At 37.6% G+C, this 26,698-nt stretch overlaps 2 protein-coding genes across 3 annotated transcripts; one reads left to right on the plus strand and one right to left on the minus strand.

Annotated features, from left to right (window-relative positions):
- Positions 1-28: 28 nt before the first annotated feature.
- On the plus strand, positions 29-22,299 carry CEBPZ (CCAAT enhancer binding protein zeta). Its single transcript, XM_060169026.1, has 16 exons — positions 29-209; positions 3,337-4,826; positions 9,543-9,774; positions 10,327-10,516; positions 11,934-12,022; positions 14,262-14,315; positions 14,855-14,957; positions 15,067-15,135; positions 16,661-16,727; positions 17,917-18,017; positions 18,475-18,532; positions 18,847-19,034; positions 19,434-19,523; positions 20,926-20,984; positions 21,081-21,162; positions 21,976-22,299. The coding sequence occupies exons 1-16, from the start codon at positions 54-56 to the stop codon at positions 22,113-22,115; spliced, it is 3,168 nt and encodes a 1,055-aa protein (XP_060025009.1). The 5' UTR covers positions 29-53; the 3' UTR covers positions 22,116-22,299.
- Positions 20,067-26,698, minus strand: CEBPZOS (CEBPZ opposite strand). 2 transcript variants are annotated; one of them, XM_060169027.1, is made up of 5 exons: positions 26,643-26,698; positions 23,981-24,096; positions 22,880-22,924; positions 22,155-22,239; positions 20,067-20,666 (listed from the first exon to the last, which is right to left on the minus strand). In XM_060169027.1, the coding sequence occupies exons 2-4, from the start codon at positions 24,093-24,095 to the stop codon at positions 22,157-22,159; spliced, it is 243 nt and encodes an 80-aa protein (XP_060025010.1). In that variant the 5' UTR covers position 24,096; positions 26,643-26,698; the 3' UTR covers positions 20,067-20,666; positions 22,155-22,156. The 2 variants fall into 2 exon arrangements, with proteins under 2 accessions (XP_060025010.1, XP_060025011.1); XM_060169028.1 differs by lacking the exon at positions 20,067-20,666 and having other exon boundaries at positions 22,035-22,239.

Here is a 26,698-nt window from a genome sequence, read left to right on the forward strand (position 1 = left end):
CACCCGGCCAAGCGGAAGGAAGCTTTGGTCCGTGCGCGTGAGCTTTGCTTGCCATGGCGGCTGCTAAGAAACCTTTGGAGTTCCACGCCAAGCGGCCCTGGCTCCCGGAGGAAGCGGTGGAAGATCCGGACGAGGACGACGAGGATGCTAACGATGAAGCCGACGATGGGTTCTCCCTGCAGGAGGTTTTACGGCTCGGAGGCACCAAGGTAATGGCCTTGGACTCCAGGAGAAGGGAGACACAGGCGCGTGGAGTGGTCCCGCGAGTGGTGCGGGCAAGTGGCGCGGCAACCGCCGAGCTGCAGAGTGGGAGGGCGTCGTGGACCCAGATCCCAGTTTCGAAATGTGCTCGGTGCGCTTCCCGCACTTCTTTCCCATTGCTCTTTGCAAGAGAAAAGTCGTTTAGAATTGAACGTTTTTATGCCGTGTCTTTTCTTAGGATGTAGGCGTCATCTCATTTTATTGACGTAGTATAACTGGCACTCCATCAGGTCGGAGAGGACTGACCTTTTTTTTGGTCCTGACCTCGTGGTATCAGTGTTTGGAGCCCCACTGGTATTGGAATTTAACTTCTATTCTCACAATGTACACCCACACGCTCAGTTTACGCCCAAGAAGCTCTCTGCGCTCTTGGAATTTACATCCTAATTAAGGCAAAGAAACAGTAACCAAACTTTGGAATACATTGTATATCAGACGCTGAGTGGAAAAAATTAAAACGGGGAGGGAGGATAATAAATGGAAGAGGCGTTACAGTTTTAAACGAGGTGATCGGGGGACCCATCCCCGAGTTTTCGAGCAGAAAATTGAAGGAAAGAAGGGAGTGAGCCTTTTTGCTTTTGTAGTTCCAGGAACAATAAAAATAGTGCAAGCGAGGTGAGAGGAGAGCAGTAAGAAATGAGGTCAGACGTGGAAGCAACCTAAGTGTCCATCGACAGATAAATGGATAAAGAAGATGTGGCACATATATACAATGGAATGTTACTCAGCCATGAAAAAACGAAATTGAGTTATTTGTAATGAGGTGGATGGACCTAGAGTCTGTCATACATAGTGAAGTTAGTCAGAAGGAGAAAAACAAATACCATATGCTAAAACATATATATGGAATCTAAAAAAATAAAATGGTTCTGATGAACCTAGGTGCAGGACAGGAATAAAGACGCAGATGCAGAGAATGGACTTGAGGACACGGGGAGGGGGAAGGGTAAGCTGGGACGAAGTAAGAGAGTAGCATTGACATATATACACTACCAAATGTAAAATAGCTAGCTAGTGGGAAGCAGCCACATAGCACAGGGAGATCAGCTCGGTGCTTTGCGACCACCTAGAGGGGTGGGTTAGGGAGGGTGGGAGGGAGGGAGATGCAAGAGGGAAGAGATATGGGGATATATGTATATGTATAGCAGATTCACTTTGTTATACAGTAGAAACTAACACAACATTGTAAAGCAATTATACTCCAATAAAGATGTTTTAAAAAAAAAGAAATGAGGTCAGAGAGGTAGGAAGATGGGCTTATGTTCTGAATTTGATGGGAAACCTTAGAAGATTTGTAGCAAATATGTGACAGAGCTTTGCTTTTTATTAAATGTTTTGTTTTCAGACTAGACTTTCTGGGCAACATGGGGAGGGGGAGGATGAGCGATTAGAGGCAGGAGAAATGCAACTTACTGGGGCAGATTCAGTTTGCTCTGTACTTGGGTTGTATTTATTTATTTACATCTTTATTGGAGTATAATTGCCTTACAATGGTGTGTTGGTTTCTGCTTTATAACAAAGTGAATCAGTTATACATATACATATGTTCCCATATCTCTTCCCTCTTGTGTCTCCCTTGTATTTAATTTTTGAGTACATAATATATGCACATGTTACGAAAAGGTTTGTTTTGGTTTTTGCTTTGTTTTGTTTTGTTTAAAGGAGGGGGGTGCATGATGAAAAATCTTCTTTCCCACTTTTATCTCCAGCCATGCAGTTTCCCTTCCAGGAAGCAATTATTTTTGTGTCTTCTATGTCTTCCAGGCAAATACACACACACACCTATGTTTGTTATTTTTTACACAAAAGGTACCATACTATATAATATTTTAAGTCTTTTTTTTCTTACTGTTTTATTAGAGATTCCTGCACATCAGTATAAAGTTCTGTCTTCGGTTTTATGCCCATAACATCATTTTCTTAATTTATCTAACTAGCCATTTATTGTGGATATTTAAGTTGCCAGTCTTTTGCTATTTTAAATAATGCTTCAGTAAATAACCTTGAACATATATATCTTTTTCCACATTTGTAAGTGTATGCATAACCTAAATTTATAGAAATGGAACTGCTGGGTCAAAGGATGTGTCTTGTATTTTGACTGAAGTTGACAAATTGCTCTCCATAGAAGTTGTGCCAGTTTATACTTCCATCAACCATTTAGGAAAGTGCCTTTTCCTCCACCCTTTCCCCAACACCACCTGTCTTAATTTTATCTTTGCTTCTCTGGCAGATTAAAAAATAGATGTATCATTGTGGTTCTGATTTGGACTTCTTTAAATGTCAGTGAGGTTGAGCATCTTTTCACATTTTTAAAGAACCACTTTTTTTTTTCTATGAACTGTTTGTTTATATCCTTCGCACATCTTTCTGTTGGTTTGTCACTTCCTTAACTGCTGTATAGGAACTTTTATATTACATATTAAGCCAAATTACTTTGATATGAGTTGCCAGTTGTTTTTTCCAGCTTATTATTTGTCTTTCAATTTTTGTATATGTTTTGTGTGTAAGAGAATGATAAATATATCCATTCTTTTCTTTATGGACCCTGAGTTTTATGTCACATTTGGAAAGATTTTTCCCTACTCTGGAATTATTTTTTTATTATTTTTTTAATTAAAAAATTTTATTTTATTTTTATTTTTTAAAGTTATTTTTGATACAGACCGTTTTTAAAGTCTTTATTGAATTTGTCACGATATTGCTTCTGTTTTATGTTTTGGGGTTTTTTTGGCCACAAGGCATGTGGGATCTTAGCTCCCCAACCAGCAGATTGAACCCACACCCCCTGCATTGGAAGGCGAAATCTTAACCACTGGACCGCCAGGGAAGTCCCTGGAATTATTTTTTTAATTATGCTGTGCTTTCTCCTATTACTTTATGGTTTTATTTTTCACATTTAAATCTTTGATCTATCAAGTAAGTACTTTGGGTGTAGGTGGGAGCCTAGGCAATACTGTGATAACTCAATTTCATGGATAATTGATTTCAAGGATATAGGTATCAAATTAACTTTTGAGGTTTTAACTAAACTGTTGGATTTGTAACTTATTTTTAACTTATATTTTTATGCAGCAAGATTACCTTATGCTGACTGCTTTGGATGAGAATGAGGAAGTGGTGGATGGAGGCAAAAAAGGAGCAATTGATGATCTTCAGCAGGGTGAATTGGAAGCATTTATTAAGAATCTTAGTTTAGCCAAGTATGCAAAAGCTTTCTTAATTGAAGAAGATCAACCAGCTAAAAAACAAGAAGGCAGCAAAAAAGAAGCAAGAGAATCTAAAGTAGATAATAAAAAGCAAAATACAGTAGGAAGTGAAAGTAAGGTGAAAAATAAGAAGAGGCCAGAACAACATTCTGATGAGAACAGCAGTGCCATAACAAAAGCAAAGAGAGATAAGCAACAGGATATCTTTGAATTTTTTGAGAGACGGACATTGTTACTTAAGTCTGGAGGCAAATGGTATGATCTGGAGTATAGCAATGAATACTCTTTGGGACCCCAGCCTCAGGATGTTGTGTCTAAGTACAAAACCTTGGCTCAGAAATTGTATGAACATGAAATCAACTTATTCAAAAATAAGACAAATAATCAAAAGGGAGCCTCTTCTACCTGGATGAAGGCAATTGTGTCATCAGGGACGCTAGGTGACAGAATGGCAGCCATGATTCTTCTTATTCAGGATGATGCTATTCACACACTCCAGTTTGTAGAAACTCTCCTGAACCTTGTTAAAAAGAAGGGCAGCAAACAGCAGTGCCTCATGGCTTTGGATACTTTCAAAGAGTTACTCATTACAGACCTTTTGCCAGACAGTCGAAAGCTACGGATTTTCAGCCAGCATCCTTTCAACAAACTAGAACAGTTGTCCAGTGGCAACAAGGACTCAAGAGATAGAAGACTCATATTATGGTATTTTGAACACCAGCTGAAACACTTAGTGGCTGAATTTGTGCAAGTCTTAGACACTTTAAGTCATGATTCATTAGTAACCACCAAAATACGAGCCCTTGTAGTGGCTCATGAGCTTCTTTGTAACAAACCCGAGGAAGAAAAGGCCCTTCTTGTGCAGGTGGTAAATAAACTGGGAGATCCTCAGAACAGAATAGCCACCAAAGCCTCCCATCTATTGGAGACATTGCTTTGTAAACATCCCAATATGAAAGGAGTTGTGTGTAGTGAAGTAGAAAGACTGCTTTTCCGTTCAAATATCAGCTCCAAAGCCCAGTATTATGCAATTTGCTTTTTAAATCAAATGGCCCTCTCCCATGAAGAAAGTGAATTAGCTAACAAACTAATAACTCTTTATTTTTGTTTTTTTCGGACTTGCATCAAGAAAAAAGATATTGAGTCAAAAATGCTCAGTGCCCTTTTAACAGGAGTGAATAGGGCATATCCCTATGCCCAGACTGGTGATGACAAAGTGAGGGAGCAGGTTGACACGCTGTTCAAAGTGCTGCATATGGTGAATTTTAATACCAGTGTGCAGGCTTTAATGTTGCTCTTCCAAGTAATGAATTCTCAGCAGACGATATCAGATCGATATTATGCAGCATTATATCGGTAAGTACCTACTATTCCAGTGTGTGAATGAGAAGTAATGTGGTCTAATATAACGCAGTGCCCCTCTGTGGGGCAATAGAAAGACTTAGAAAGTAGGATCTTTGGCCCCTCTCAGCAACTTGCTATTCACCAACTTTGAGTCATTTAATCTTTGGTTCCCTGTTGGGCATCTGTATTATATGTTTTGAATACGTCATTTATTATTTTTTATTTTGAGAAGTCCCCATCCTTGGTCCTGTATTTCTTTCCTCCTGTCCTTCACACAGCCATTTAGTCATTCATTCAACAAGAATTTTTTGAGTGTCAACTATGTGCTGGGCACTATTCCAGAACTCGGGATATAGCACAGTGAACAAAATTCGCACCTCTAGAGGCACTTCCGTTCAAACTGCGGAGGACAAATGGTAAACAAGAATGTTTTTAGATAGGAGGGTTGGGGGTTGCAGTTTTGGAATTTTTCTTAAATATTGGGATTAAGACTTTGGTACTAGATTTACTGAATTTTGCAACTGTCCTGCAGTGCACCCACTGAGGGCTGATATTTTGAACAGTTTGTACACTTGGGAACTGTTGAAGTACACCAATAAGCTATGTATTTCCTTCTAATTCATTTTTCTAATTTTACATACATATATCTTGTGAGAAACGTAACATAGTGGTTAATATCTTGGACCTAAGCTACATGACCTGGATTTGAATACCAGCCATTAGCTTGCTGTGTAACTTTGGACAAATTACTTAATCCTCATTAAAACCATATTGGTAAACATGATCAATCCCATTTTACTGTGCTTTTATTCATCTATAAAATGTCAAGGGAAGCACCTATCCCGTAGGGTTATTATGAAGATTACGAAACTTCCCCACAGTTACACAGCTAAAAAATGACAGAACTGGGATTTTAATAAGATTAAGGAGTTAATGTATTTGGAAACCCATGTCATCGTCAGTGTATGGTATGAATTTAACAATGCCCAACAACATAGTAAGTGCTCTGTAAGTGCTGGCTGCTACCGTTATCATCATCATTATTATTATTACTACTCACATACATTTCTTAAATTTAATCCTCTTAACAGCTCTCCAGCCTGTGAGGTACAATAATTTGTGCAAGGTCTCACAGACAGTATGAGGCCAAGTTAGGTGGCAAATCCAGGCCTACTGACTTGGAGTTCATGGTGTTTCATGGCCCTGATTGCACTGATACACTAAAAAGAATCTCAGAGGCCTTTCCACAACTCTTAAGAGTCTACAGTCTTTTAAAGTACCGTAACCCTAATTCCCTGGCAGTCCAGTGGTTAGGACTTGACGCTTTCACTGCCGTGGCCTGGGTTCAGTCCTTGGTTGGGGAACTAAGAATCCCGCAAGTCACACACTGTGGCCAAAACGAAATGTTCTAATTTTTTTTTTTAAATAAAGCAGGGGCTTCCCTGGTGGCGCAGTGGTTGAGAGTCCGCCTGCCGATGCAGGGGACACGGGTTTGTGCCCCGGTCCGCAAAGATCCCACGTGCCGCGGAGCGGCTGGGCCCGTGAGCCATGGCCGCTGAGCCTGCGCGTCCGGAGCCTGTGCTCCACAACAGGAGAGGCCACAACAGCGAGAGGCCCGCGTACCGCAAAAAATAAATAAATAAAAATAAAGTAATAAATACTTTAAAACTTTTTTTAGTTTGGAAAGACTTCCAAGGCTGAAAATGTAGAGGTTTTAGGATTAGGTTTTTTGGTAACTTTTGAGGGTCATAAGAATTTCTAATTTTTAGAAAATGTGTGGAATCTATTGGAAAACATATTTCTAATATCCGTTTAACATCTCAGAGTATAACACAACAGTCTAACATCTCTGAGGAGTACATTCCTAAACTCTTTAAATTACTGTTTGTCAAGAGCTCTCACAGATGGATTCCCTCAAAGGGCTTCTAAGCCTTTTTAAAGTATTTATTTTCTCTTGGTTTTATTAAAAATCCTTTAAATAAAAATTCCCTGATATTAGTTGAGGGGTAAAAGAAATGAAGAAGTGATTTGGTTTACAAAAACGTGATTTATCAAAAACTCCAGGAACATATTCTGGGACAAATGGTGGAGACAACAACCATCTAAATTCTCAAGTTTTTCTCTTGATGCGTAATGGAACTTATGATTTAAAATGAGTGCCAAAATGGATGGCAATGTTGAAAATTCAAATGAGAAGAGAGAAAGTGGAATAGCAAAGATTATATGAATAACATAGACTTTCTCAGAATATCACCAATAGGTACTAGAATTGTGGAACTGACAAATGGGGAAAACTAGATATGTGAGCAATATGAAAATGCCTCACAAGGTTAAATATTTTCATTTCTGGTGTTAGTAGAAAAAAATTAAAGTGCTTAGAACAAAAGGAGTGATTCCACTTTTGGAGTGGTTATCTGGAGGATTGTATTAATTCTGGGTGTCCTAATGTCTGGGGGTCCAGACCATTTGGAGCATCTCTAGGATTCAGCAAACAGGATAAAGAGAGAATTTAAAAATTATTGTATGAGATAATATCTCAGTAGCCTGCAGAAGAGAGACTTTGGGGGAGAGAAGGACAAATAATAGCTATAGTAAATGGTCAAGTATTTGAAAGGCTGTCGTGTAAAAATATAATTAGGTTATTTTGTTGTGGATTTTTTAACCAGTTTGTTGACCTATAAAATTGTATATATTTAAAGCATACAACATGAAGATTTGATACATGTATCCATTGTGATGATTACCATAATCAAGTTAATTAACACATCGATCACCTCACATACATAGTTAACTACTGGGGGGAGGGGTTGAGAATGCCTAAGATGTATTCTCAGCAAATTTCAAGTACTCGATACAGTATTATTAACTATATTCACCATGCAACTGAACGCTTACACCCTTTGACCAACATCTCCCCATTCCCCCACCCCCTACCAATCTGTTCCCTGTTTCTATGAATTTGATTTTTTTTTTAAGATTCTACATATACATGACATTAGAGTAGTTGTCTTTCTCTTTTTTTACTATGCATAATGTCCTCCACGTTCATACATGTCACAAAAAGGGCTTCCTTCTTTCTTGTGGCTGAATAATAATCCATTGTGTGTATATACCACATCTTCATTACCCATTCATCTGTTGACACACACATAGGTTGTTTCCATACTTTGGCTATTGTGAATAATGCAGTGAATGTGGGAGTGCAGATAGCTCTTTGAGATACTGATTTCATTTCCTTTGGATATATGCCCTGAAGTGGCATTGCTGGGTCATATGATAGTTTTATTTTTAATTTGTTGAGGAGCTGCCATACTGTTATCCATAATGGCTGTAGCAATTTATATTCCTACCAACAGTGTACAAGGGTTCCATTTTTTCCACATCCTTGTCAATGTTTGTTAACTCCTGTCTTTTTTATAATAGCCATCCTAATAGGTGTGAGTTGATATCTCGACGTGATTTTGATTTCCATTTCCCTGATGATTAGTAGTGTTGAGAGCCTTTTCACGTACCTTTTGGCCATTTGTGTGTCGTCTTTGGAAAAACGTCTATTCAGGTCCTTTGCCCATTTTTAAATTGGATTATTTGGGAGTTTTTTGCTATTGTATGAGGTTCCTAATATATTTTTTATATTAACCATTTATCAGATACATGGTTTGCAAATATTTTCTTCCATTCCATATGTTGCCTTTTCATTTTGTTGATGGTTTCCCTTGTTATGCAGAAGGCTTTTAAGTTTTATGTAGTCCCACTTGTTTACTTTGCTCTTGTTGCTTGTGTTGCTTCAGAAGGCAGTAGTAAAATTAATGGTTGGAAATTACACAGGAGCAAATTTCAGCTGTGGATAAAGAAGATGTTTTCTGGCAAAAGTGAGTTGTCCAAAATTGGATTGTGCTCCTAGAGTGAGAGTGAGCAGTCCTCAGTCATGAGAGATATTGAACAAGCACTTGCCATGGAATGAACCACTTACTCATTCAACAAATATTGAGTGCTTATTAAGTGCCAGGCACTGGGGTTACAACAGTGAATAACACAGGCACAGTCCCTGTTCCATTGGACTTTGGGGGAAAAAGAGAAAGGAAACAAAAGGTGTTAAACTACAAAGATAAACGTGGGACTGAGATAGAGAATAATGGAGGAACCTATGGATGTGCAGACAGTTGGAGAATAGCATTCTGGGCACAGAATAGTGTATAGGAAGGATTTACACAGGTAGTACATTGAACAAGAGATTCTCACAATTCAGTTTTCTACTATACATGTACAGTCTTCACTAGAGCCATGTGGAGGCAGCCTCTGGTCCCCCAGCTAGTAGGTAGTGATGCAAGGATAAGAACCCTGTTCTAGTTGACTGCTTTCATAGGTCAGTTTTCACTGTTTGGTTTTGGATTAGCCTTCCATGTGCATTCTTTATCTATATGAAAAGTTATACTGTTAGGGCTGTGCCCTGTTGGTCTAGAGAATAGAAAACCACTCGGAAAAGAGAAAAGAAACCACACACAAAAAAGAAAGTCGTGCTTCTGTGGCTTTTCTTCCCCCTGGTACTACCATCACTCTTTCTATTCTGGTCATTGACTTCCATCTTCCATCTTAGGGCAGAAATGGTCTCTTGTTCTAAAATAAGCAGCAAGGTTATTCCTGACTAAGATGAGGTTAGTAGTTGCCTCTAGTAGTTGCTGGGTATGGGGATGTTTTATAAATACACACAATCTCGTTTCTGTTTTGCAGGAAGATGCTGGATCCGGGGTTAATGTTGTGTTCTAAGCAAGCCATGTTTCTTAACCTTGTCTACAAGTCTCTGAAAGCTGACATCGTGTTGCGGAGGGTGAAGGCTTTTGTGAAGAGGTTACTTCAAGTTACATGTGAACAGATGCCGCCATTCATATGTGGAGCTTTATATCTCGTGTCTGAGATCCTTAAAGCAAAACCAGGTTTAAGAAGTCAACTAGATGATCCTCCGGTATATTTTACAATTGCTTTTTAAATTGAGTGGGTTCTGAAATATATTTGGTATTTTGCTTCTTTGCTTCAGTGACAATAACTTACTTAGTTCTCTGGAGCAGAGTGTGAGTCCTGGAATTAGACTGACCTGGATTTTAGTCCCAGGTGTACAGTTTACTAGGTGGGCATGTTGCTTCACCCCTTTACACATAAGAAACTACCCTAAAATGTGATTATATGAGATAGTTACAGTTATAGAGCTAATAGATCTCTTAAGTCTATCTCCTCAGTTGTGAAATGGACATAATAGCACCTACCTCGTAGGGTTATTTACAACAACTCAAAAATTCATTTGAGGGCTGAATGCTTTCAAAGTCTCAGGGATTCTTGGCTCAAAACTTAACTCTGTTACATTTAGGAATAAGAATGTGGCCTCCTCTGATTCTAAATTCCATTGATGGAACTTCCACGTTTCATCAGAATTGCAATAAACAAATCTTTAAAACTACTTCATGTAATTGAATACTTTTCTCATTGATTAACCCAGATTCATTAAACCATTTTTTTTTAGGAGTTTGATGAGGAAGAAAATTTTATTGACATAGGAGATGATGAAGAAACAGAAAAATTCACTGATGCAGATAAAGAAACAGATACAGATACCATGAAAAAAGTTGAGATGGAAGAAACTGTGTCTGAACGTCATGTGGAAACCAAAAAGTTAGAGTCTGCTTCTTGGGTGCACTTTGATAATTTGAAAGGTGAGTTTCTTAAATCTTTAAATTATTTTCTTGAATTTTTAAACCGAGGAACTGGATTCCCCTTTAGTCTTAATAGAAATTAATATTATACCATTTTAGAAGTCCTCAATATTGCTTTATTTTAGATGGGAGCACTCATAACCAGATATAATTAGGATCCTAGAAGTAAATTTTTGATATAGTGAATCATTGACTTACTTATGAACAGTACTACATATAATAAATACATCTTTTAAAATAATTTAAATCTTAGAAATTAAAGCAGATACCTTTTGGAGCTGTGAAGATTTAGTGAGAAAAATGTGGCCATGTTAGATGCACAGTAGATCTCTTTTCCTTCAGCTGAAGTGTTAATAAGTTTATACTTTTGAATAAGTTTTAGCTTCTTGATCTTTATCTGTACATGTAAAGGCCTCTTGCATGGAACATATATGAAAACAACACGTGTGTACACAAAGTTTGATTTACAAAGGTATTTGGTTACATATTGTGAATAGTGTGGAACTTGTGGTTACTTTGTTCAAGCATCATGTTTACCCTCTGTAGTTCCTTAAAGTAATGTTTTAGGATTGAAAACAGTCTTGATATAGAAACTATGTTTTCCATAAACACAAACTGAATTAAGTCTATTAATAGACTATTAGAGCCAAAACAAATCTTAGAAATGCAGGCTTTTCATTTGAGGCTGTAAAGAAAAGCACACTAGCCTTGAGGATCAAGAAAGGTGCCAGACCCATTTCTTCAAACTTGTTGTGGGACTCTGGTTCAAATTATTTCATCTCTCTGAACTTCAGTTTGCTTGTGAAGTATGAAAGAGAAATATGGTAGCCACCAGGAAGTTTTTTAAAGAATCCATCAGTTGCCCTGAAGGCTAAACTGGGAATAATCCTTTAGAAGAATGACAAGCACGTGCATTGTGAAGTAGACAGTTCCTTGCGTGTTCTGAAGTTTCCTTGTTTTAAATTTTCTAATCCGGAGATGCTAAAAACATGAAGAAGATAATATAAAACCTGTTCCAAGTGAGACTTACTTCTGGGCATAATTTAATGACAAACATTCAGTGTACTGTAAAGCTCCAACAGAATTTAGACCTGTTTCATCTTCAGGTCATTTGTCATCTTAACACTTATGACCTAATTGACGGAGAAATGGGTACCTATTTGAAAGGGGATAAATTTTGAAGGGGAGCTTTTAGTAGTTGGGATAAATATGCTGCCTGGTTTACTCAATAGTAAATGCTAGCTTAGGTACCAAGATAAATTCTGGTGGCTTGGAGTTTTTATTCTAGGTGGGATGCCTGGCTAACTAAAAATGCTGATACTTAATAATTGTCAGTGACAGCATTGATCCCGGTGGGTGTAGTGACCTCTTGGGCTAGGAATAGAGCATTTGAGAAATACTATATTTGTGTTCTCAGGTGGCAAACAGTTAAACACATATGATCCATTCAGTAGAAACCCTTTGTTCTGTGGAGCTGAAAATACAAGTCTTTGGGAACTCAAAAAGGTAAAATAATTTCAAATTGTCTCTTAATTCAACTGTGCTATATATTTGCCCCCATGGATTTAACACCCTGAAGTTTCCATTTTTCTTATAAGTGATAAATATAGGAGTTTAGTTATTTAGACATTAATTGGCAGAAGAAAGCAATTTGAAGTATGTCACCTGGCTGTAATGCCTTATAACCCATATTTCTGTTGCCTCTGAAAAACATTAAATTTACACATTCTACATTCACGTGTAGAAAATCTTAAATAATGTGCATGCAAAATAAGGATGTTATACATGGCTATAAGTAAATTTTGCTTTTTGTAAGCACACTATTGCATACAATGGCTCTGTAAAATGGCTAAATTTTGCTTTATGCATTAGATATCTCTGAAAGGTTTTGTGATAATAGAACTTTTTGCAAGCAAAGTTTTAAATATGTGAGAGGAACGCATATTTCTAATAAGCTTTCTATGATTTTTTTTGCTAAAGCAAGTGTCTACCCATGCAGACTCCTGTGGGTCCCTGATACCTTGTTAGCGAGTCTGCAAGGTCACAACTACTTTCATAGTGATACCAGGACATTATCTGCCTTTGTCACTATTGACAGTGGCGCTGATGGTATTAAAGAAATGGATAAAACTGCTGGTGCCTTAAAGCAAATACAGACAGTAGTACCAAGCTGCACTCATGGGCATTACATTCTTCATTGCCATATACTTGCAGCCGGGGAAAAAAGCCAGTATCACATAAGAATGATGAGGCAGGAAAAACTGTTGATTTTATTATCTTGACTCCAAAGTACATACATGTCTTTTTAATGTTCTGTGTGTATATATATAAAACAAGAACACATAACACACTCTGCTGCAGACCTAAGTATGAGGGTTGTCTCATGTCTCAAGGAAAAGTGCCTGTGTAGTTGTTGGAAACGCAGCTAAGCTGTCTGGCTGACAGGCTGGTCACTCAGACTTGGGTATTTGGGAGATATTTTCTTGAAAATGAATGACATGAACCTGTTACTTCAATCAAAACAGCTGACAGTATGTGTTGTCAATGATAAAGTTCAAGCTTTTAAGCAAAGGTTAAAATTTTAGAACTCCTGTAACCACCATCTTGAGCTTAACAGTTTCTCAATACCTTTTCTGATTGAAAGGAGTGGTGATACTAACAATGTGATTTTTGTGATACTGAATGAAATGTGACCAGCATTTGGAAGAATTGCATAACTCACAAAGTCAGTATTTTCCATATGACTAATACACAGTGTTATGAAGTCAAGCATGGATAAAAGATCCATTCACTGTAGACCAGTTAATTTTAAGTAGCAAGTACCAAAAGCTGATTGATAGGGTTTCAGATTCCATACTGCAACTAATCTTCAATTTTTATATAGTATCAAAGGAAAAAAACCCACAATAATGTGAAAGACTATTGGTTAATTCTTTTTTCCAACTATATATCTGTGTGAAGCCAGATTTTCTTCATATACTTCAACTAAAATAACATGGAATACAGAAGCAGATATGAGAATCCACTCTTATGTTAAACCAGACATTAAATAGATTTGTAAAACTGTAAAATAATGCTACTTTTATCACTAATATTTATTCTGAAAGTTATTTTTCATAAAACATTTATATTAATATGTAATAGGTTTATTGTTAATTTTTTTTATTTTTAAAATTTTCTTATTTTTGGCTGCGTTGGGTCTTTGTTGCTGTGCACGGGCTTTCTCTAGTTGCGGCGAGCGGGGGCTACTCTTTGTTGAGGTGCACAGGCTTCTTATTGCGGTGGCTTCTCTTGTTGTGGAGCACAGGCTCTAGGTGCACGGACTTCAGTGGTTGCAGCACGCTGGCTCAGTAGTTGTGGCTCGTGGGTTGCGGCGCACGGGCTTAGTTGCTCCACAGCATGTGGGATCTTCCTGGATCAGGGCTCGAACCTGTGTCCCCTACATTGGCAGGCAGATTCTTAACCACTGCACCACCAGGGAAGCCCTATTGTTAATTTTAAATGAACTATAAGTGCTTAAAATTTTTCTGTTGTAATTTCTAATAAGGTAAATATCAATAGATATATCCCACTTAAATTACGGAAGCTCTTGAGGTTCTTGATTTTTAAGTATATAAAGTGTTCCTGAGACCAAGATTTTGAATCACTCTTCTGATGTATCGGCTTAAGTTTCAGTTTTTTGTATTTTCTTAAATAATCTGCAACTGTGGTAGGAGTTGACCTTATTTCACATTTTTCTTTTTAGCTTTCTGAGCATTTTCATCCCTCTGTGGCCCTTTTTGCAAAGACTATCCTTCAGGTAAGTCTCAAATATTCAGAAGACAAGAAATTAAAGAAAATAATCCAGTTTTAGATAATAATTAGTCAGTGTTTACTAGATAGAATCGTGTACATTTTTCTGCTGTTGTAAAGGAGCAATGACTTGTTTGATACAGAGCAGCAGATAATTCTTCCCACTCTGAGATGAATGGAAATATAGGATATTACAAAACCACAAGAGTTATTTACTACATCCTGGCTTTGCTCCTGAAGAAAGATTGCCCTCCCCTTTCCCTTTTGTCGTTTTTGCCAGTCGGGGTTTGGGTCCTGGTTAATGGTTAGATAACTTACATAATACTATTTGACTATTCATAAAATCAGCAGTGCATTGTAGAATATGTATGAGTGTGTGTTTAATTTCTTCAAGAAAAGAATAACATGCATGAGAGGGATATTTAAAGGGTCTTTTATTGCGTATTTGTGCCTTCGAAGCAATGTAATAGATGTTTATGCTTTTCTTCTTGTTTTTTCTCTGGATGTATATATATAATTTCTTAATTCCCTCCCCCTACCTTTCAGGGAAATTATGTTGAGTATTCAGGGGATCCACTACAGGATTTCACACTAATGAGATTCTTGGATCGATTTGTATACCGAAATCCAAAGCCACATAAAGGCAAAGGTACGCTTCTACTTGATGAATTTTTTGGCTTTCCCTGTTAATATTCAATAAACAACATGAGCATATATAACTAGGTTTTACATTACACTGTCTTGATTTTACATTTCAGAAAACACAGACAGTGTTGTGATGCAGCCAAAAAGAAAACATTTTATGAAGGATATTCGTAGTCTTGCTGGTAAGTATAAAGCCTGGACGGTTGAACCTGACAACAGTACAAGTCAGTAACACATAAATTGTGTTATTCTTTGCTCTACTTTATCAGAATAAAACCTAAGCACCAGAGATATTATCCATCTTTGTTGCCAAGATTGGTACGCATTTTCAAGTTTACTGAGATTGGGCCTTTTTTTTTTCCAGAAAATTTCAAACATATCCAAAGCATATATACACAAGTGATATGATGGACCCCACCCCACCCCACCCATAACCATCACCCATCTTCAACAATTAGCATTTGCCATTCTTGTGTCATCTATAGGGTAAAGCTATAGCTTTATCAGTGACACTGCCCCCGCCACCCCCCATATATAATTACCTTTTACAGCTCAGACCATTTTAAGCTCTCTAATGGGCTTGGTGGAAATACCCACAACAGATTTTGTCACAGAGCCTCATTTTAAACTTATTTCAACAGGTATTTAGTACCAATCTTGTGGATCTAATTCTGCTTTTGTATTCACAGCAGGTATTTCTTTACATACTAGATCCCAGCTCCTCTTTTTTCACAGTCTAGGGTTCAGTTACAACTTAATAAATCATTTAATTTCTAATTAACTTATATCACAGAGGTCCAGAGACATAAAAGGACTTGCCCAAAGTTAGAGTTGGAATCAGAAGCCAAATACTCTTTTAACCAAGATGAGCCTGAAATTTTTATTCTGATGAGGAAACACTAATATATTGTAGTTCCTTATTCTTGTTTCTTAGTTTTCCTCAGTATTAAGTTAAATTGTGGATACTTCTGTGTTTGCTTCCTATTCCCAGAATGGCAGGCATTGTTGTCATTTTTCCAAGGTGAAAAATGACGAGTTTAAAGTGATTATTAAGAGAACTCTTTTGAGTCTTTGTTTCTCTTGAAATTTGGATCCTGGATGCAATTGGAGGACAAGAGAACCCTGTTCTTTCACTGTGACGCACTGATGGCTACAAACTGTATTGTAGCCGATGAAGTTTCAAATGTTGGTTTTCCTCCACACAGACTTTTCCAGAGGTTGTCCTTCGCACTATAAGATGCCTTCTGTCCAGGGACTTCCCTGGTGGCGCAGTGGTTAAGAATCTGCCTGCCAGTGCAGGGGACACGGGTTCAAGCCCTGGTCCAGGAAGATCCCACATGCCGCAGAGCAACTAAGTCTGTGCGCCACAACTACTGAGCCTGCGCTCTAGAGCCCATGAGCCACAACTACTGAGCCTGCGTGTCTAGAGCCTGTGCTCCGCAACAAGTGAAGCCACCACAGTGAGAAGCCCACGCACCGTAACGAAGAGCAGCCCCTGCTCGTATCTAGAGGAAGCCCGTGCATAGCAATGAAGACCCAACACAGCCAATAAATAAATAAATTTATAAGATGCCTTCTGTTCAACTTCCTCACATTATGAGACTTTAGAGAGATTCTGAAGAATTATAGGTATTCTGTATTTAGTCTTAAGAGCTTGAATAACATAAAAAGAATTACTTAAATAAAATTCTTAACTTGTTTTCCTAGTTAACAGTAAGGAGTTCCTTGCAAAAGAAGAAAGTCAAATACCAGAGGATGAAGTGTTTTTCTACAGGTAATATATTTAATACTGTTTCATTTGGAGAACTGTTTAAATTTAAAATTTTTAGATTCCATAAATGCTTTGTTAACATAGGCCTATCTTGAAAAGGGCGAATGATATGTCAATCCGTTTTTGTGAGGGGAGTTTAGAAATGTCATTTTGCTAATGTTGAGATGTATAAATGAAACTAAAACAAGTAAATTTGAGGGTTTTGTTTTTAATAATTTAGCATAAATTTTAAGAACCTTGACTTTGAAAAAAGTTTTTTTACTCTAGTAATTTTCTTACAGGGTTAAATCTGTAACTCATGAGTTATTTGTCCAAAACATGGCTCTGCGTAGAATTAGCAAAACACTGCACTACTATGGAGATAAGTCCTAAACCTACTAGTATTAAAACTAATGCCTTGTAATAGTAAAGGAACTATTATCTCATCTGGTTGATTGGGTAATTGGGTTCGATTTGGTTTGCTCCTTTTTTTTTTTTTTGGCAGCACTGGATCTTCGTTGCTGTGTGCGGGCTTTCTCTAGCTGCAGCGAGGGCTACTCTTCGTTGCGGTGCGCGGGCTTCTCATTGCAGAGCACAGGCTCTAGGTGCACGGGCTCAGTAGTTGTGGCGCACAGGCTTAGTTCCTCTGCGACATGTGGGATCTTCCTGGACCAGGGCTTGAATCCATGTCCCCTGCATTGGAAGGTGGATTCCCAACCACTGCGCCACCAGGGAAGTCCCTGGTTTGCTTTTTTAAAAAATTTTTTGTGTAAACAATTTTGAGGCTATGATCCCATCTGCAAAATGCTAAGTTTCACTGTATCCTGATAGAAGAAAAAGTCTAACTGATAAAATACTGTGATTACAGGTCATTTAGAGCCCCAGTTTCTAATATTCGAATACTTGTATCATTGCAGTCGTGCTGATGCTAAAACAGCCTTTTACAGTGCCATTTAATTAAGATGAGTTAAGGTGTATTTTGAAGAACCAAGCCTAAATCATTGAAATTTACTATACTTCACGTTTCAAAAGTTTTCAACTGTTTTGAATTCAAAACTAGTTTTTCTATAATAAATACAGATTTTAGTCATTTATATCCAGCTGAGTTAACAGTTTTTACACTTGTTTGTGACACTGGCCATAGGTGCTTTGATTATAGTAAAATGGGCCCTATGATAAAACTATCAAATATATAACATGCATTTTATTTTAGGTATTATAAAAAAGTTGCTAGTGTTAAACTGAAACAAAAACGGAATGAAGATGAAGAAAGTATAGAAGATGTGGATGATGAGGAATTTGAAAAGATGATTGGTAATTTGTTTACCTTTATAATCCACAGAGTTTGAAAAATTTTATTGGAATTTAGACTGAAAATAAAATGGGAAATTAGATAAGCTTACATTGAGCTCACATGTTGCATATCATATTACACCTACTAAAAATAAGCACATAAATAGTTCTAATGGAGTAAAAAGGTCTGCAATTGCTAAATATTGTTTTATTTGATATTTTCCCTCTTTCCATAAAAGAACTGTAGAAAGAAGCTAAAATTAACTGGAACGCATTTAGTTTAGGGATTTAATTAAGGTCAGCATATTCATGGGTTTGTTTAGATTAATAAAACACCAGCAGTGTCAAATGTATATCATTTTGGTGTTTACTTATCATGAACAGCCAAATCATGATGTGTTGATTGATTCAAATATAAGACATGTCAACTCTGTTATTCCTTGCTACATCTTACAATTTGTATATTGTTCTCTGGCAGACACGTTTGAAGATGATAATTGTTTCACCTCTGGAAAGGATGACCTTGACTTTGCTAGGTAAAATACTTTTCTTCAGTTCTTTTTTTTAACTTTTCCCAGCATTTCTCAAATTATTGTCCCTCGGAACAGTGGAGCACAGGAATATGTGTTGTATAGGGGAAAGGTATTAGGTATTGAAGGAAGTTTGGGAAGTGGACACAGTTCTTTCATTTTGGACCTTTATAATGCCCGTTAGTATATTAAATAAAGGCTCTGAGCTGTCTGTCACTCTCCTTTGAATTCTGTTAACAGCCTAATGCCCTGCTGGTCACCAAAACATACTTGAGAAAACAAAGTCCTCTTTTACATTTCAAGTTGTTGTTTTTCTTCAGCAACATGAAGAAGAAAGCAAAAGGAGCTAAGGATGACTTAGAAGATGAAGATTCAGAAGATGAGGACCTTGGTAATTTGGATGATGATGAAGTTTCCTTAGGAAGTATGAATAAAGAATTTAGTGAAATTGAGGAAGATGGAGGAACATTCATGGATGTGTTAGATGATGAAAATGAGGGCATTCCAGGTAAACTTTTAAAATATAAGACAAAAACAAACTGGAGCTTTCTTCCTCAGCATAGGCTAGTTTTTCTGTTGAAGGTTTTTTAATATTACCCTGTATTCAGATTAATACTCAGATCAGACAGAAATTTAAAAAGGACCTTTTTTCTCCTCTCATTTGAAACTGAAGGGTTTTTTTGTTGTTGTTTTATCAGCAGTTGAGTTTCTGTTTTGGGCTTTTATTTTAATCAGCAGTGAGGCTATCTGTGCTATACCTGTCGAGCTGTTATATTGCCTTTTGAAAATGTTGGTAATGGTAATTTGTAGTTTTTAAAAGTTAATCAATATTCATCATCATAGCCCTATAGCAGTTCTACTGTTTTCTTAAATTGCTTAATAACAGCGGTGTTTTTTTTGGTAACAGAACTTGATGATGATGTCAGCTTCAAAGTCAATAGTAAGAAAAGCAAGAGAAAAGGTGCAAATGATTTTGACTTTGCTGGGTCATTTCAAGGTAAGAAAATGTATTGAGTCTCTTTTAAACCTAAGCAATGAGTATGGGAAAGCTATTGTTCATTATCATTTTGGGAAATTAACTTTTCTAATGGATAAGAAGTCTTAAACATATTTTTAATATATGAAAAACGTTGTTTCTCACATCCACCTTCAATTATTTTTTCTTCCCAAATTCACTTCTCTCATTTAAATAGCTCTAGATCATCATTTCATTCATGTTTAAACCATTCAATAATACGTAAGCCATGGATTTTCCCTAGACACCTGTTGCCTTTTTCCTTTTCTCTATCAACTCTTATCCTTCCCATTTGACCCATCTAAAAACCCATGCTCTTTATTAACTTCATTTTCCTTTTTTAATGAGATCTGCCGTGACAAAATGATTATAACCTCAAAAATATATAAAACAGATAGGAATTTTTAAAGTATATGATAACAGATTATGTCTTTTAGTGTAATTTCTACGGTGCTAATAAAAGGAAAAAAGTACTGTATCAGGTGACAATATTACGTTTTTGATAAAAATGTAGAAAGCACAATAAATGTTTTATGACGAATTTTATTCCAAAGTGGCTCTAGTAGAGACATTGATGTAGGGTTTTAAGTATTGTTTCAGGTAAAGTGAAAATGGATAAAAGCAATATTTTTAGTTAATATAGTTTTAGATAGTGTGAGTTAAAATGTAATAAACATTAATGAACTTACTTAGAAAACAGAAACAGACTCACAGGCATAGAAGAAAAACTTGTGGTACCAAAGGGCAAAGGAGAGGAGGATAAATTGGATAAACAAGGTCCTACTGTATAGCACAGGGTACTATATTCAATGTCTTGTAATAAACTATAATGGAAAAGAAAAAATGTAATAAATATTAAAAATAGATATTTTACTATCTTATCTATTTTGAAAGGTTTATATGTTAAGAATTATAGGGGAGTTTTTTTTAAAGAACAGGTTTATTTTGAGTAGTAAACAAAACTCCATTTATCACATAATAAACAAACCTTCCATCAGTTTCTTAGAACGAAACCTCTGACTTAGAGTTTACACTTAAATAGTCTAAAATCCATCCATGTCAACTTTAGAATTGTAATCTTGCCTGATACTGTGAAATAGGACGAACTTTGATCGATGGTCAAATCTGAAAGACAAGAAGACACTGTTGTCACCTGAACAGTCCTATTTAGGATATTAACTTAAAAAAAAAAAAACCTTATACTAACTTTTAAGTTATTTTTCTGTCTTTAAATGCCAGCTACCTAATGATACTAGAAGATAATTGTAATTGTGTGTTTTAACCCAAATATATATATATTTTTAACAAAACTATGTTGAAGATTATATTTATCCAAAATCATTGGATTTACAATTTAATAATCTAGACTTATCTTTTTTTTAAGGACCAAGGGAAAAAAAAAGAAATTTCAATGACTCCAACCTATTTGTATCTGCTGAAGAGGTAAGGCTAATGTACTACTTTAAGCACTTAGCTATTCTATTGATATTGTTTTTTAAGTTTTCTAATACATGCATCCCCCCCTTTTTTCTTTCAAAGTTTGGCCACCTGTTGGATGAAAATATGGGATCCAAGTTTGATAACATTGGCATGAATGCCATGGCTAACAAAGATAATGCAAGTAAGTAACTTGAATTTTTATTTAGGTTTTAACTTCGAATTAGGTTAACTAACTTAGGCTTTAACTTAGAATTTCTGAAAATCTGAATATTTCTGGAGGACCTTTTTTTGTTGTTTTTTTTTGGGTTTTTTTTGTTTTTGCGGTACGCGGGCCTCTCACTGTTGTGGCCTCTCCTGTTGTGGAGCACAGGCTCCGGACGCGCAGGTTCAGCGGCCATGGCCCGTGGGCCCAGCCGCTCTGCGGCATGTGGGATCTTCCCGGACCGGGGCACGAACCCATGTCCCCTGCATCAGCAGGCGGACTCTCAACCACTGCACCACCAGGGAAGCCCTGGAGGACCTTTTTATAGTAAGAAGGGATAAATGGTTCCTCACAACCTGAAAAGAATGGCTTTTTCACCTCTGTCTGCAGAGCACATGGGATTAAAAAGTATTTATACTACAGAAAAAGACTACAGCCTACAAAAGTTACTTTTTTTTTTATGGAAGCAGGCTATTTTTATATAATATGAATTTGCTAAGTAACTTTATAAATATAGGCATTTTAATTATTTCTGATATTGATAGTTACTGGCTGCTCTTCTTTCACCAGTAAGTGTTCAGGGGAAATAAAATCTGTGAAGCATTTGTTCCTTTGCTGTAAATAGTAAATCTTTGACGGTAAATATGGAAGGAAAGCAACAACCAAGGAGGGGTTTGCGTAGTGGATGGGAAATGACTGTAGGTCATGGCAGACTGGAAGTACCTGTTAGGATGTTTGGTGGGGCCTCCAAGAGTCTACAATGTACTTAACCTTTTTTCTCCCTCCTCAAAGGTCTCAAACAGCTTAGGTGGGAGGCTGAACGCGATGACTGGTTACACAACAGAGATGTGAAAAGCATCATCAAGAGGAAGAAAAATTTTAGAAAGAAGAGGCCAAAAACCACTCAAAAAATTAAAAAGCAAAGAAAATGAGTGTTTTCTAAGTAAATTACAAGTTAAAATTCTACTTACTCCTAATTTTTGCTGTTCAGCCATTTTTCTTGATCTTGCTCTCTGATGCCATACATTCCAGAGTGTTCAATGGATTTGTAATAAACTATAAATAGAAATAGCTGTCATTTATGAAATCATGTAAAAGTGTTAAAATTAAACTATATTGAGAAAAAAATCAAGCTTTTTTCCCCTTATTTCTACATGGTAAAATGAAAAGGATGACAGTAGGATACATGTGTTGTATATAAGCTCTAGCATCTCTGCTAATCATTGTAATGAACACTATTTACTAAGCATTACTTTATACCAGATACTGTGTGAAGTAATTACATAATGTTATCTTGTTTAATCCTTACAACAGTTCATGAGATGGGCATCATTATCTCTACTTGACGAGAAAGAAAAAGCTCGTTCGCAAACCAGAGATTGGTTTTAAGTTTTAAGCTGTGGATTTGATTCCATCACACTCAGATATGTCTCATTCCAAAGTCTACATTCTTAACCCACTGGAAGAATTAAGAATCCAGCCCATTAGCTGGATTCACCCATTGGCTAACTGGGATGAGAATTTTCTCCACTGTGTTCTCAGAAGGAGTGAAAATAGAAATGAACAGTATTTTTGGAAACTGGCATCACAAAATTAAGAAGCCATTTAGCCCTTAATTGGTCATAAAGAAACAATTTATAAAGGTTACCTGAAGAAGTTGTTTTGTACTCTTAATTTCACTTAAGGAAAAACATACCTTCCAAGATGAAAGGGAATTTCTTGCTCATTGTTTGCCTGAAATCTAAAGAAAAGTCTTAAAATTAGGCATGATTAGAAATTCATTGTTTTAACACATGGAGCCATAATTTAGTGCTAGCTTTAGGGTCTATAAGATAGGAATCCTATTAGAAATTTGTGTTAAAGTCCTTCTTGGTAATCCAGGAACTGTATCTTTTTAAATAGGGTGTAAATTGCACTTAAACCTTATATGTAGCCTTCCCTAGTTATTTTGGAGTTTTTAAAACTTGGCCTATATATATGATGTAATTTATTTTGAAATGGTATTTAAAAGCAAATTTTCAGTGTTAATGTGAAATTCCCTTGTGTAATTTTATAAACTTTTTATGGATGCCATTTTACCTTTTTAGAGAATTAGACATAAGACTTCACTACACCCAATTTTTGAAGTGATCTTAAACTTTACTTTGCGTTTAAATACCGTTTGGATGTTTTCTTTTATGCCCTTCCATCCGTTAAGAAGGCAAATGACAAGTTTCAAAGATGGCCACCACCCCAGGACTACTATTCCCTGCTTTAGGGAAAGAGAAAGTAGCACTTTCTGATTTTAAAAGTTGAAGGCGCTAATATAAAATTTCCCCCACAAAATGACAAAGCACTTTTGGTGATGGCCAGTGGCATGGGAAAGGCTTTTAGTGGCTAGTATTGATGCAGAGGAAGCACTCTGCTAGCTTGAGAAACTGGTTACTTGACAATTCAGCTATGCTACCTCTTGCTTTTTCAGTCTTACCAAACAATAAGGTGTAATGGGCAGGCTGGATTTTTTCCATCTGTGCTAAGCCAGACCAAGGACACTGTTCTATGCCCCCCATTAGTAAAATCCATGGAAGTATGAAACATTTTCCCTAGTCTACAAACATTAATTTTTTTTTTTTTAGGGAGAAGAGTAATTTATTCTATAATAATTAACACCTAGCTTCTTCCCCTTGTGCCTATAAAATGGCTAATATCAATACACTGAATCTGAAAAGGCAGTTTCTCTAAAGAAGCCATTTAACCTAAAATGCATTATCAAACTGTACACCCCCCTACAAAACACTAATTTCTGAATTATGATTACCTTGGCTTGTGTTCATCTTTTTAAACAAAAAATATGCTCCCAAAACGCCCACAAGTTCAGCTACTAAAACTCCTTTAAAGATCTTCTTTGCCAGTGGATCCATAGTACGGGCCATCCTAAGTTTAACAATAACAAATAAATGTAAACCTGAATAAGCATATACAAGCTTAGTACCACTTCTATAAAAATAACTCCCAATTCATTCCCATAGTTTGAATGATTATATAGGAATAAAACCCTAAAGTTACCGTATCCTTAGTTGTATTACACATGTCTCACTTTCCTAGTTTTCAACCTCCATGCTTAAGGGGCACAAGTGAACCAAAGACATGATTGGAGAAAGCACAGCGCGGAGACAAAATGGAAGGCATTGTGAAAGGAACTAACAGTTTATGGAACTGAGATTTTTAAATTGCTTAAGAATATAGAATGGTGGGAGTTAGGGTAAAACTTTTTCTTAGCTGAACTAGGAACTAAATAAGATATGATCTAATGGGCACAATATGTGAAGTTCTTTATGAAGTACCCTACAAAAGTATGGTTATTCTGCAAGTCGTTGTACATGTTTTATAGCTAGAAGTTTTCATTTATTTATACAACATACTGAACTATGTGCCACAGTTCTGGGCATTTTATATAAAGTTGAGCAATAAACTGGTTCTTGTTCCTGAGGAGCTGCTATTCTAAGCTGCAAACTAATTACGTCACCCAAAGGGCTTGTTAGAAATGCACATTCTTGGGCCTCAGAGAGCAATTCCCCAATCCCCAGGTTCTGATTCAGCAACTCTAGGGTTGGTGCCCAGTAATCTGCCCTTTTGCAGGCAACTCCAAGTGACTTGTATACAAGAGGCCTCTGGACCACATGAGGGGAACACTGACCACCATCACCCAGTAAGTGGCAAAACCAGACTTCAAATCTTGATTCTCTTCCTATAATTAAAAGCCAGTCAGAAGGAAGGGCTTAAGTCTTTATTCTCTTTCACTAAAGCAAAAGCTAACAAGGAAAGGGCTATATAACAAGTGAAGAAAATAGCATATATGACTTACTGAATATATGAAATGTAAACGCAAGTTGTTGTTGTTTTTTTTTTTCCTTTTGGCTGTGCCCATCAAAGTCAGGAAGGACAGGAGAACAGTGGTTTTTAAACTCAGGATTTCAACACTGTCCTGTGTATGCTCTGTAACACTTTTCCATTCTCCGTGTGAGGTGGCACCTCCTCTCTAATACTCTACAGCTCCAGCTCTCCCGCTCATTCCATTCAATTTTAACTCCTTTTCGCAATGTCTGAGGGTGGGCATAATTAAATACCCTACTTTGGTAGGATTATCCTACTAATATTGTAACCAGGTGTCCCTCCCCGCCAGCCCCCAGGTTCCCTTCTCTCATTTTGATAATGTGATCACCCTAGGGACTAAAAGATTAAAACTTTATTATTCTTACCTAAGAGAAGTGAAGTGGAGGGAGTTAAAAAAGAACTTACACATAACCAAGAGGCGGTGAGGGAGTGGGAGACTTGTTTTGCTTTGTCTACTACTATGCTGTACATAACTGACAGGAAATAAGCCATGATCAGTACAGGGAGCTCTCCTGGGGTTATTTTTAATGTTCAAAGGGTGAAACACAAAACAAAACAAAGCCTGCCTGCAGCCAGATCCACAGTGTAAGGACTCCAAGTAGAATTCTGCTTTGTTTTGTTGGGAGGGAGAGAGGATAAGGGTTCAAAAAACAAAGTCCAAGTAACTGTATAGTAAAGCATTTACCTTTCTTAAAAACGGATATACATACATTTTACATTCCAAGTCCCTCAACTTCAGAAAAGGTGTTTATAATGACTGATAAAACCCATTTGATAAAGACCACCAAAGGCATAGCCATCCACGACAGGTTACTAACGGGCAGAGACGGAGTTAAGACTAGACAAGATTTTGGAGAAGGATGGAACTCAGGTGAAGTTTAAAATAAAGCAGTCCTCTGATGGGCTCGAAGAAAAGCAGGGCTGTGTGTCATGAGGTTACATCACACTGGGCTGAGAAGCTGACTTAGGGTGCACAAGCTTAAGACAAATGTGCAATGTTTGCGTCCGAAAACGCCTCGTCTATGCACCAAAGCTGGAGATCGACGCGGCTCAGCATCTCCAGGCAACATTTCAAACAGCAAGGTCTTTCCTCACACTCCAGATGCGGGACAAGGTCTCCCTGCTACGACCCCGGGTTCAATTACAAGGGCACTTTTTCCAGGTTCCCACGGTCAAGCGCCAAGCAACCACCGACGCCTCCGAGAGTGGCCTCGGGGAGGCTACCCGCGATCCTCAGCCCCTCGCGGCCTCCGCATCTCCGGTGCCCCGGCTCCAGCCAGCTCCCCAGCTCCCCCGGTTCCCCCCCACACCCAGCTTCTCGCCCCCACCCGGGCTCCCAGCCAGGCGCCGACACACGCGCAGCGCAAGCAGCACTGCACCGGTGCCGCGCCAAGGTCATTGAGCGACCCGGAAACACTCGGGCCGGGCCGGCGCCCCTCCGGCGGACGGATACAGTGACACCGAGTGTTCTTCGTATCGCCCCAGAACTCTGCCGAGGTCCCCCCAAAAGCCTGCTCTGCTCCCCGCTCTGAAGACCTGCCAAGGGAGGCAGCTGAGCGAGCAAGAGACCCGCACGTGTACCTTACCTGAGGCACGTACTCGCCGGGCTGCGCAAGCCCCAGGGCTGGCAGAGCCCCGCCCC

Source organism: Lagenorhynchus albirostris, chromosome 13 (genome assembly GCF_949774975.1).
Source record: "Lagenorhynchus albirostris chromosome 13, mLagAlb1.1, whole genome shotgun sequence".
NCBI classification, from domain to species: Eukaryota; Metazoa; Chordata; class Mammalia; order Artiodactyla; family Delphinidae; genus Lagenorhynchus; species Lagenorhynchus albirostris.

Excerpts from the sequence above, each read along its gene's own strand:
- CEBPZ (XM_060169026.1), top strand. The coding sequence starts at position 54 with ATGGCGGCTGCTAAGAAACCTTTGGAGTTCCACGCCAAGCGGCCCTGG. Across the intron at positions 9,775-10,326 it reads GTCAACTAGATGATCCTCCG|GAGTTTGATGAGGAAGAAAA; the intron begins GTATATTTTACA and ends ATTTTTTTTTAG. Across the intron at positions 18,018-18,474 it reads GGAATTTGAAAAGATGATTG|ACACGTTTGAAGATGATAAT; the intron begins GTAATTTGTTTA and ends GTTCTCTGGCAG.
- CEBPZOS (XM_060169027.1), bottom strand. The coding sequence starts at position 24,095 with ATGGCCCGTACTATGGATCCACTGGCAAAGAAGATCTTTAAAGGAGTT. Across the intron at positions 22,925-23,980 it reads AAAGATGAACACAAGCCAAG|ATTTCAGGCAAACAATGAGC; the intron begins GTAATCATAATT and ends ACTTTTCTTTAG. Across the intron at positions 22,240-22,879 it reads ATTCCCTTTCATCTTGGAAG|TTTATTACAAATCCATTGAA; the intron begins GTATGTTTTTCC and ends TTCTATTTATAG.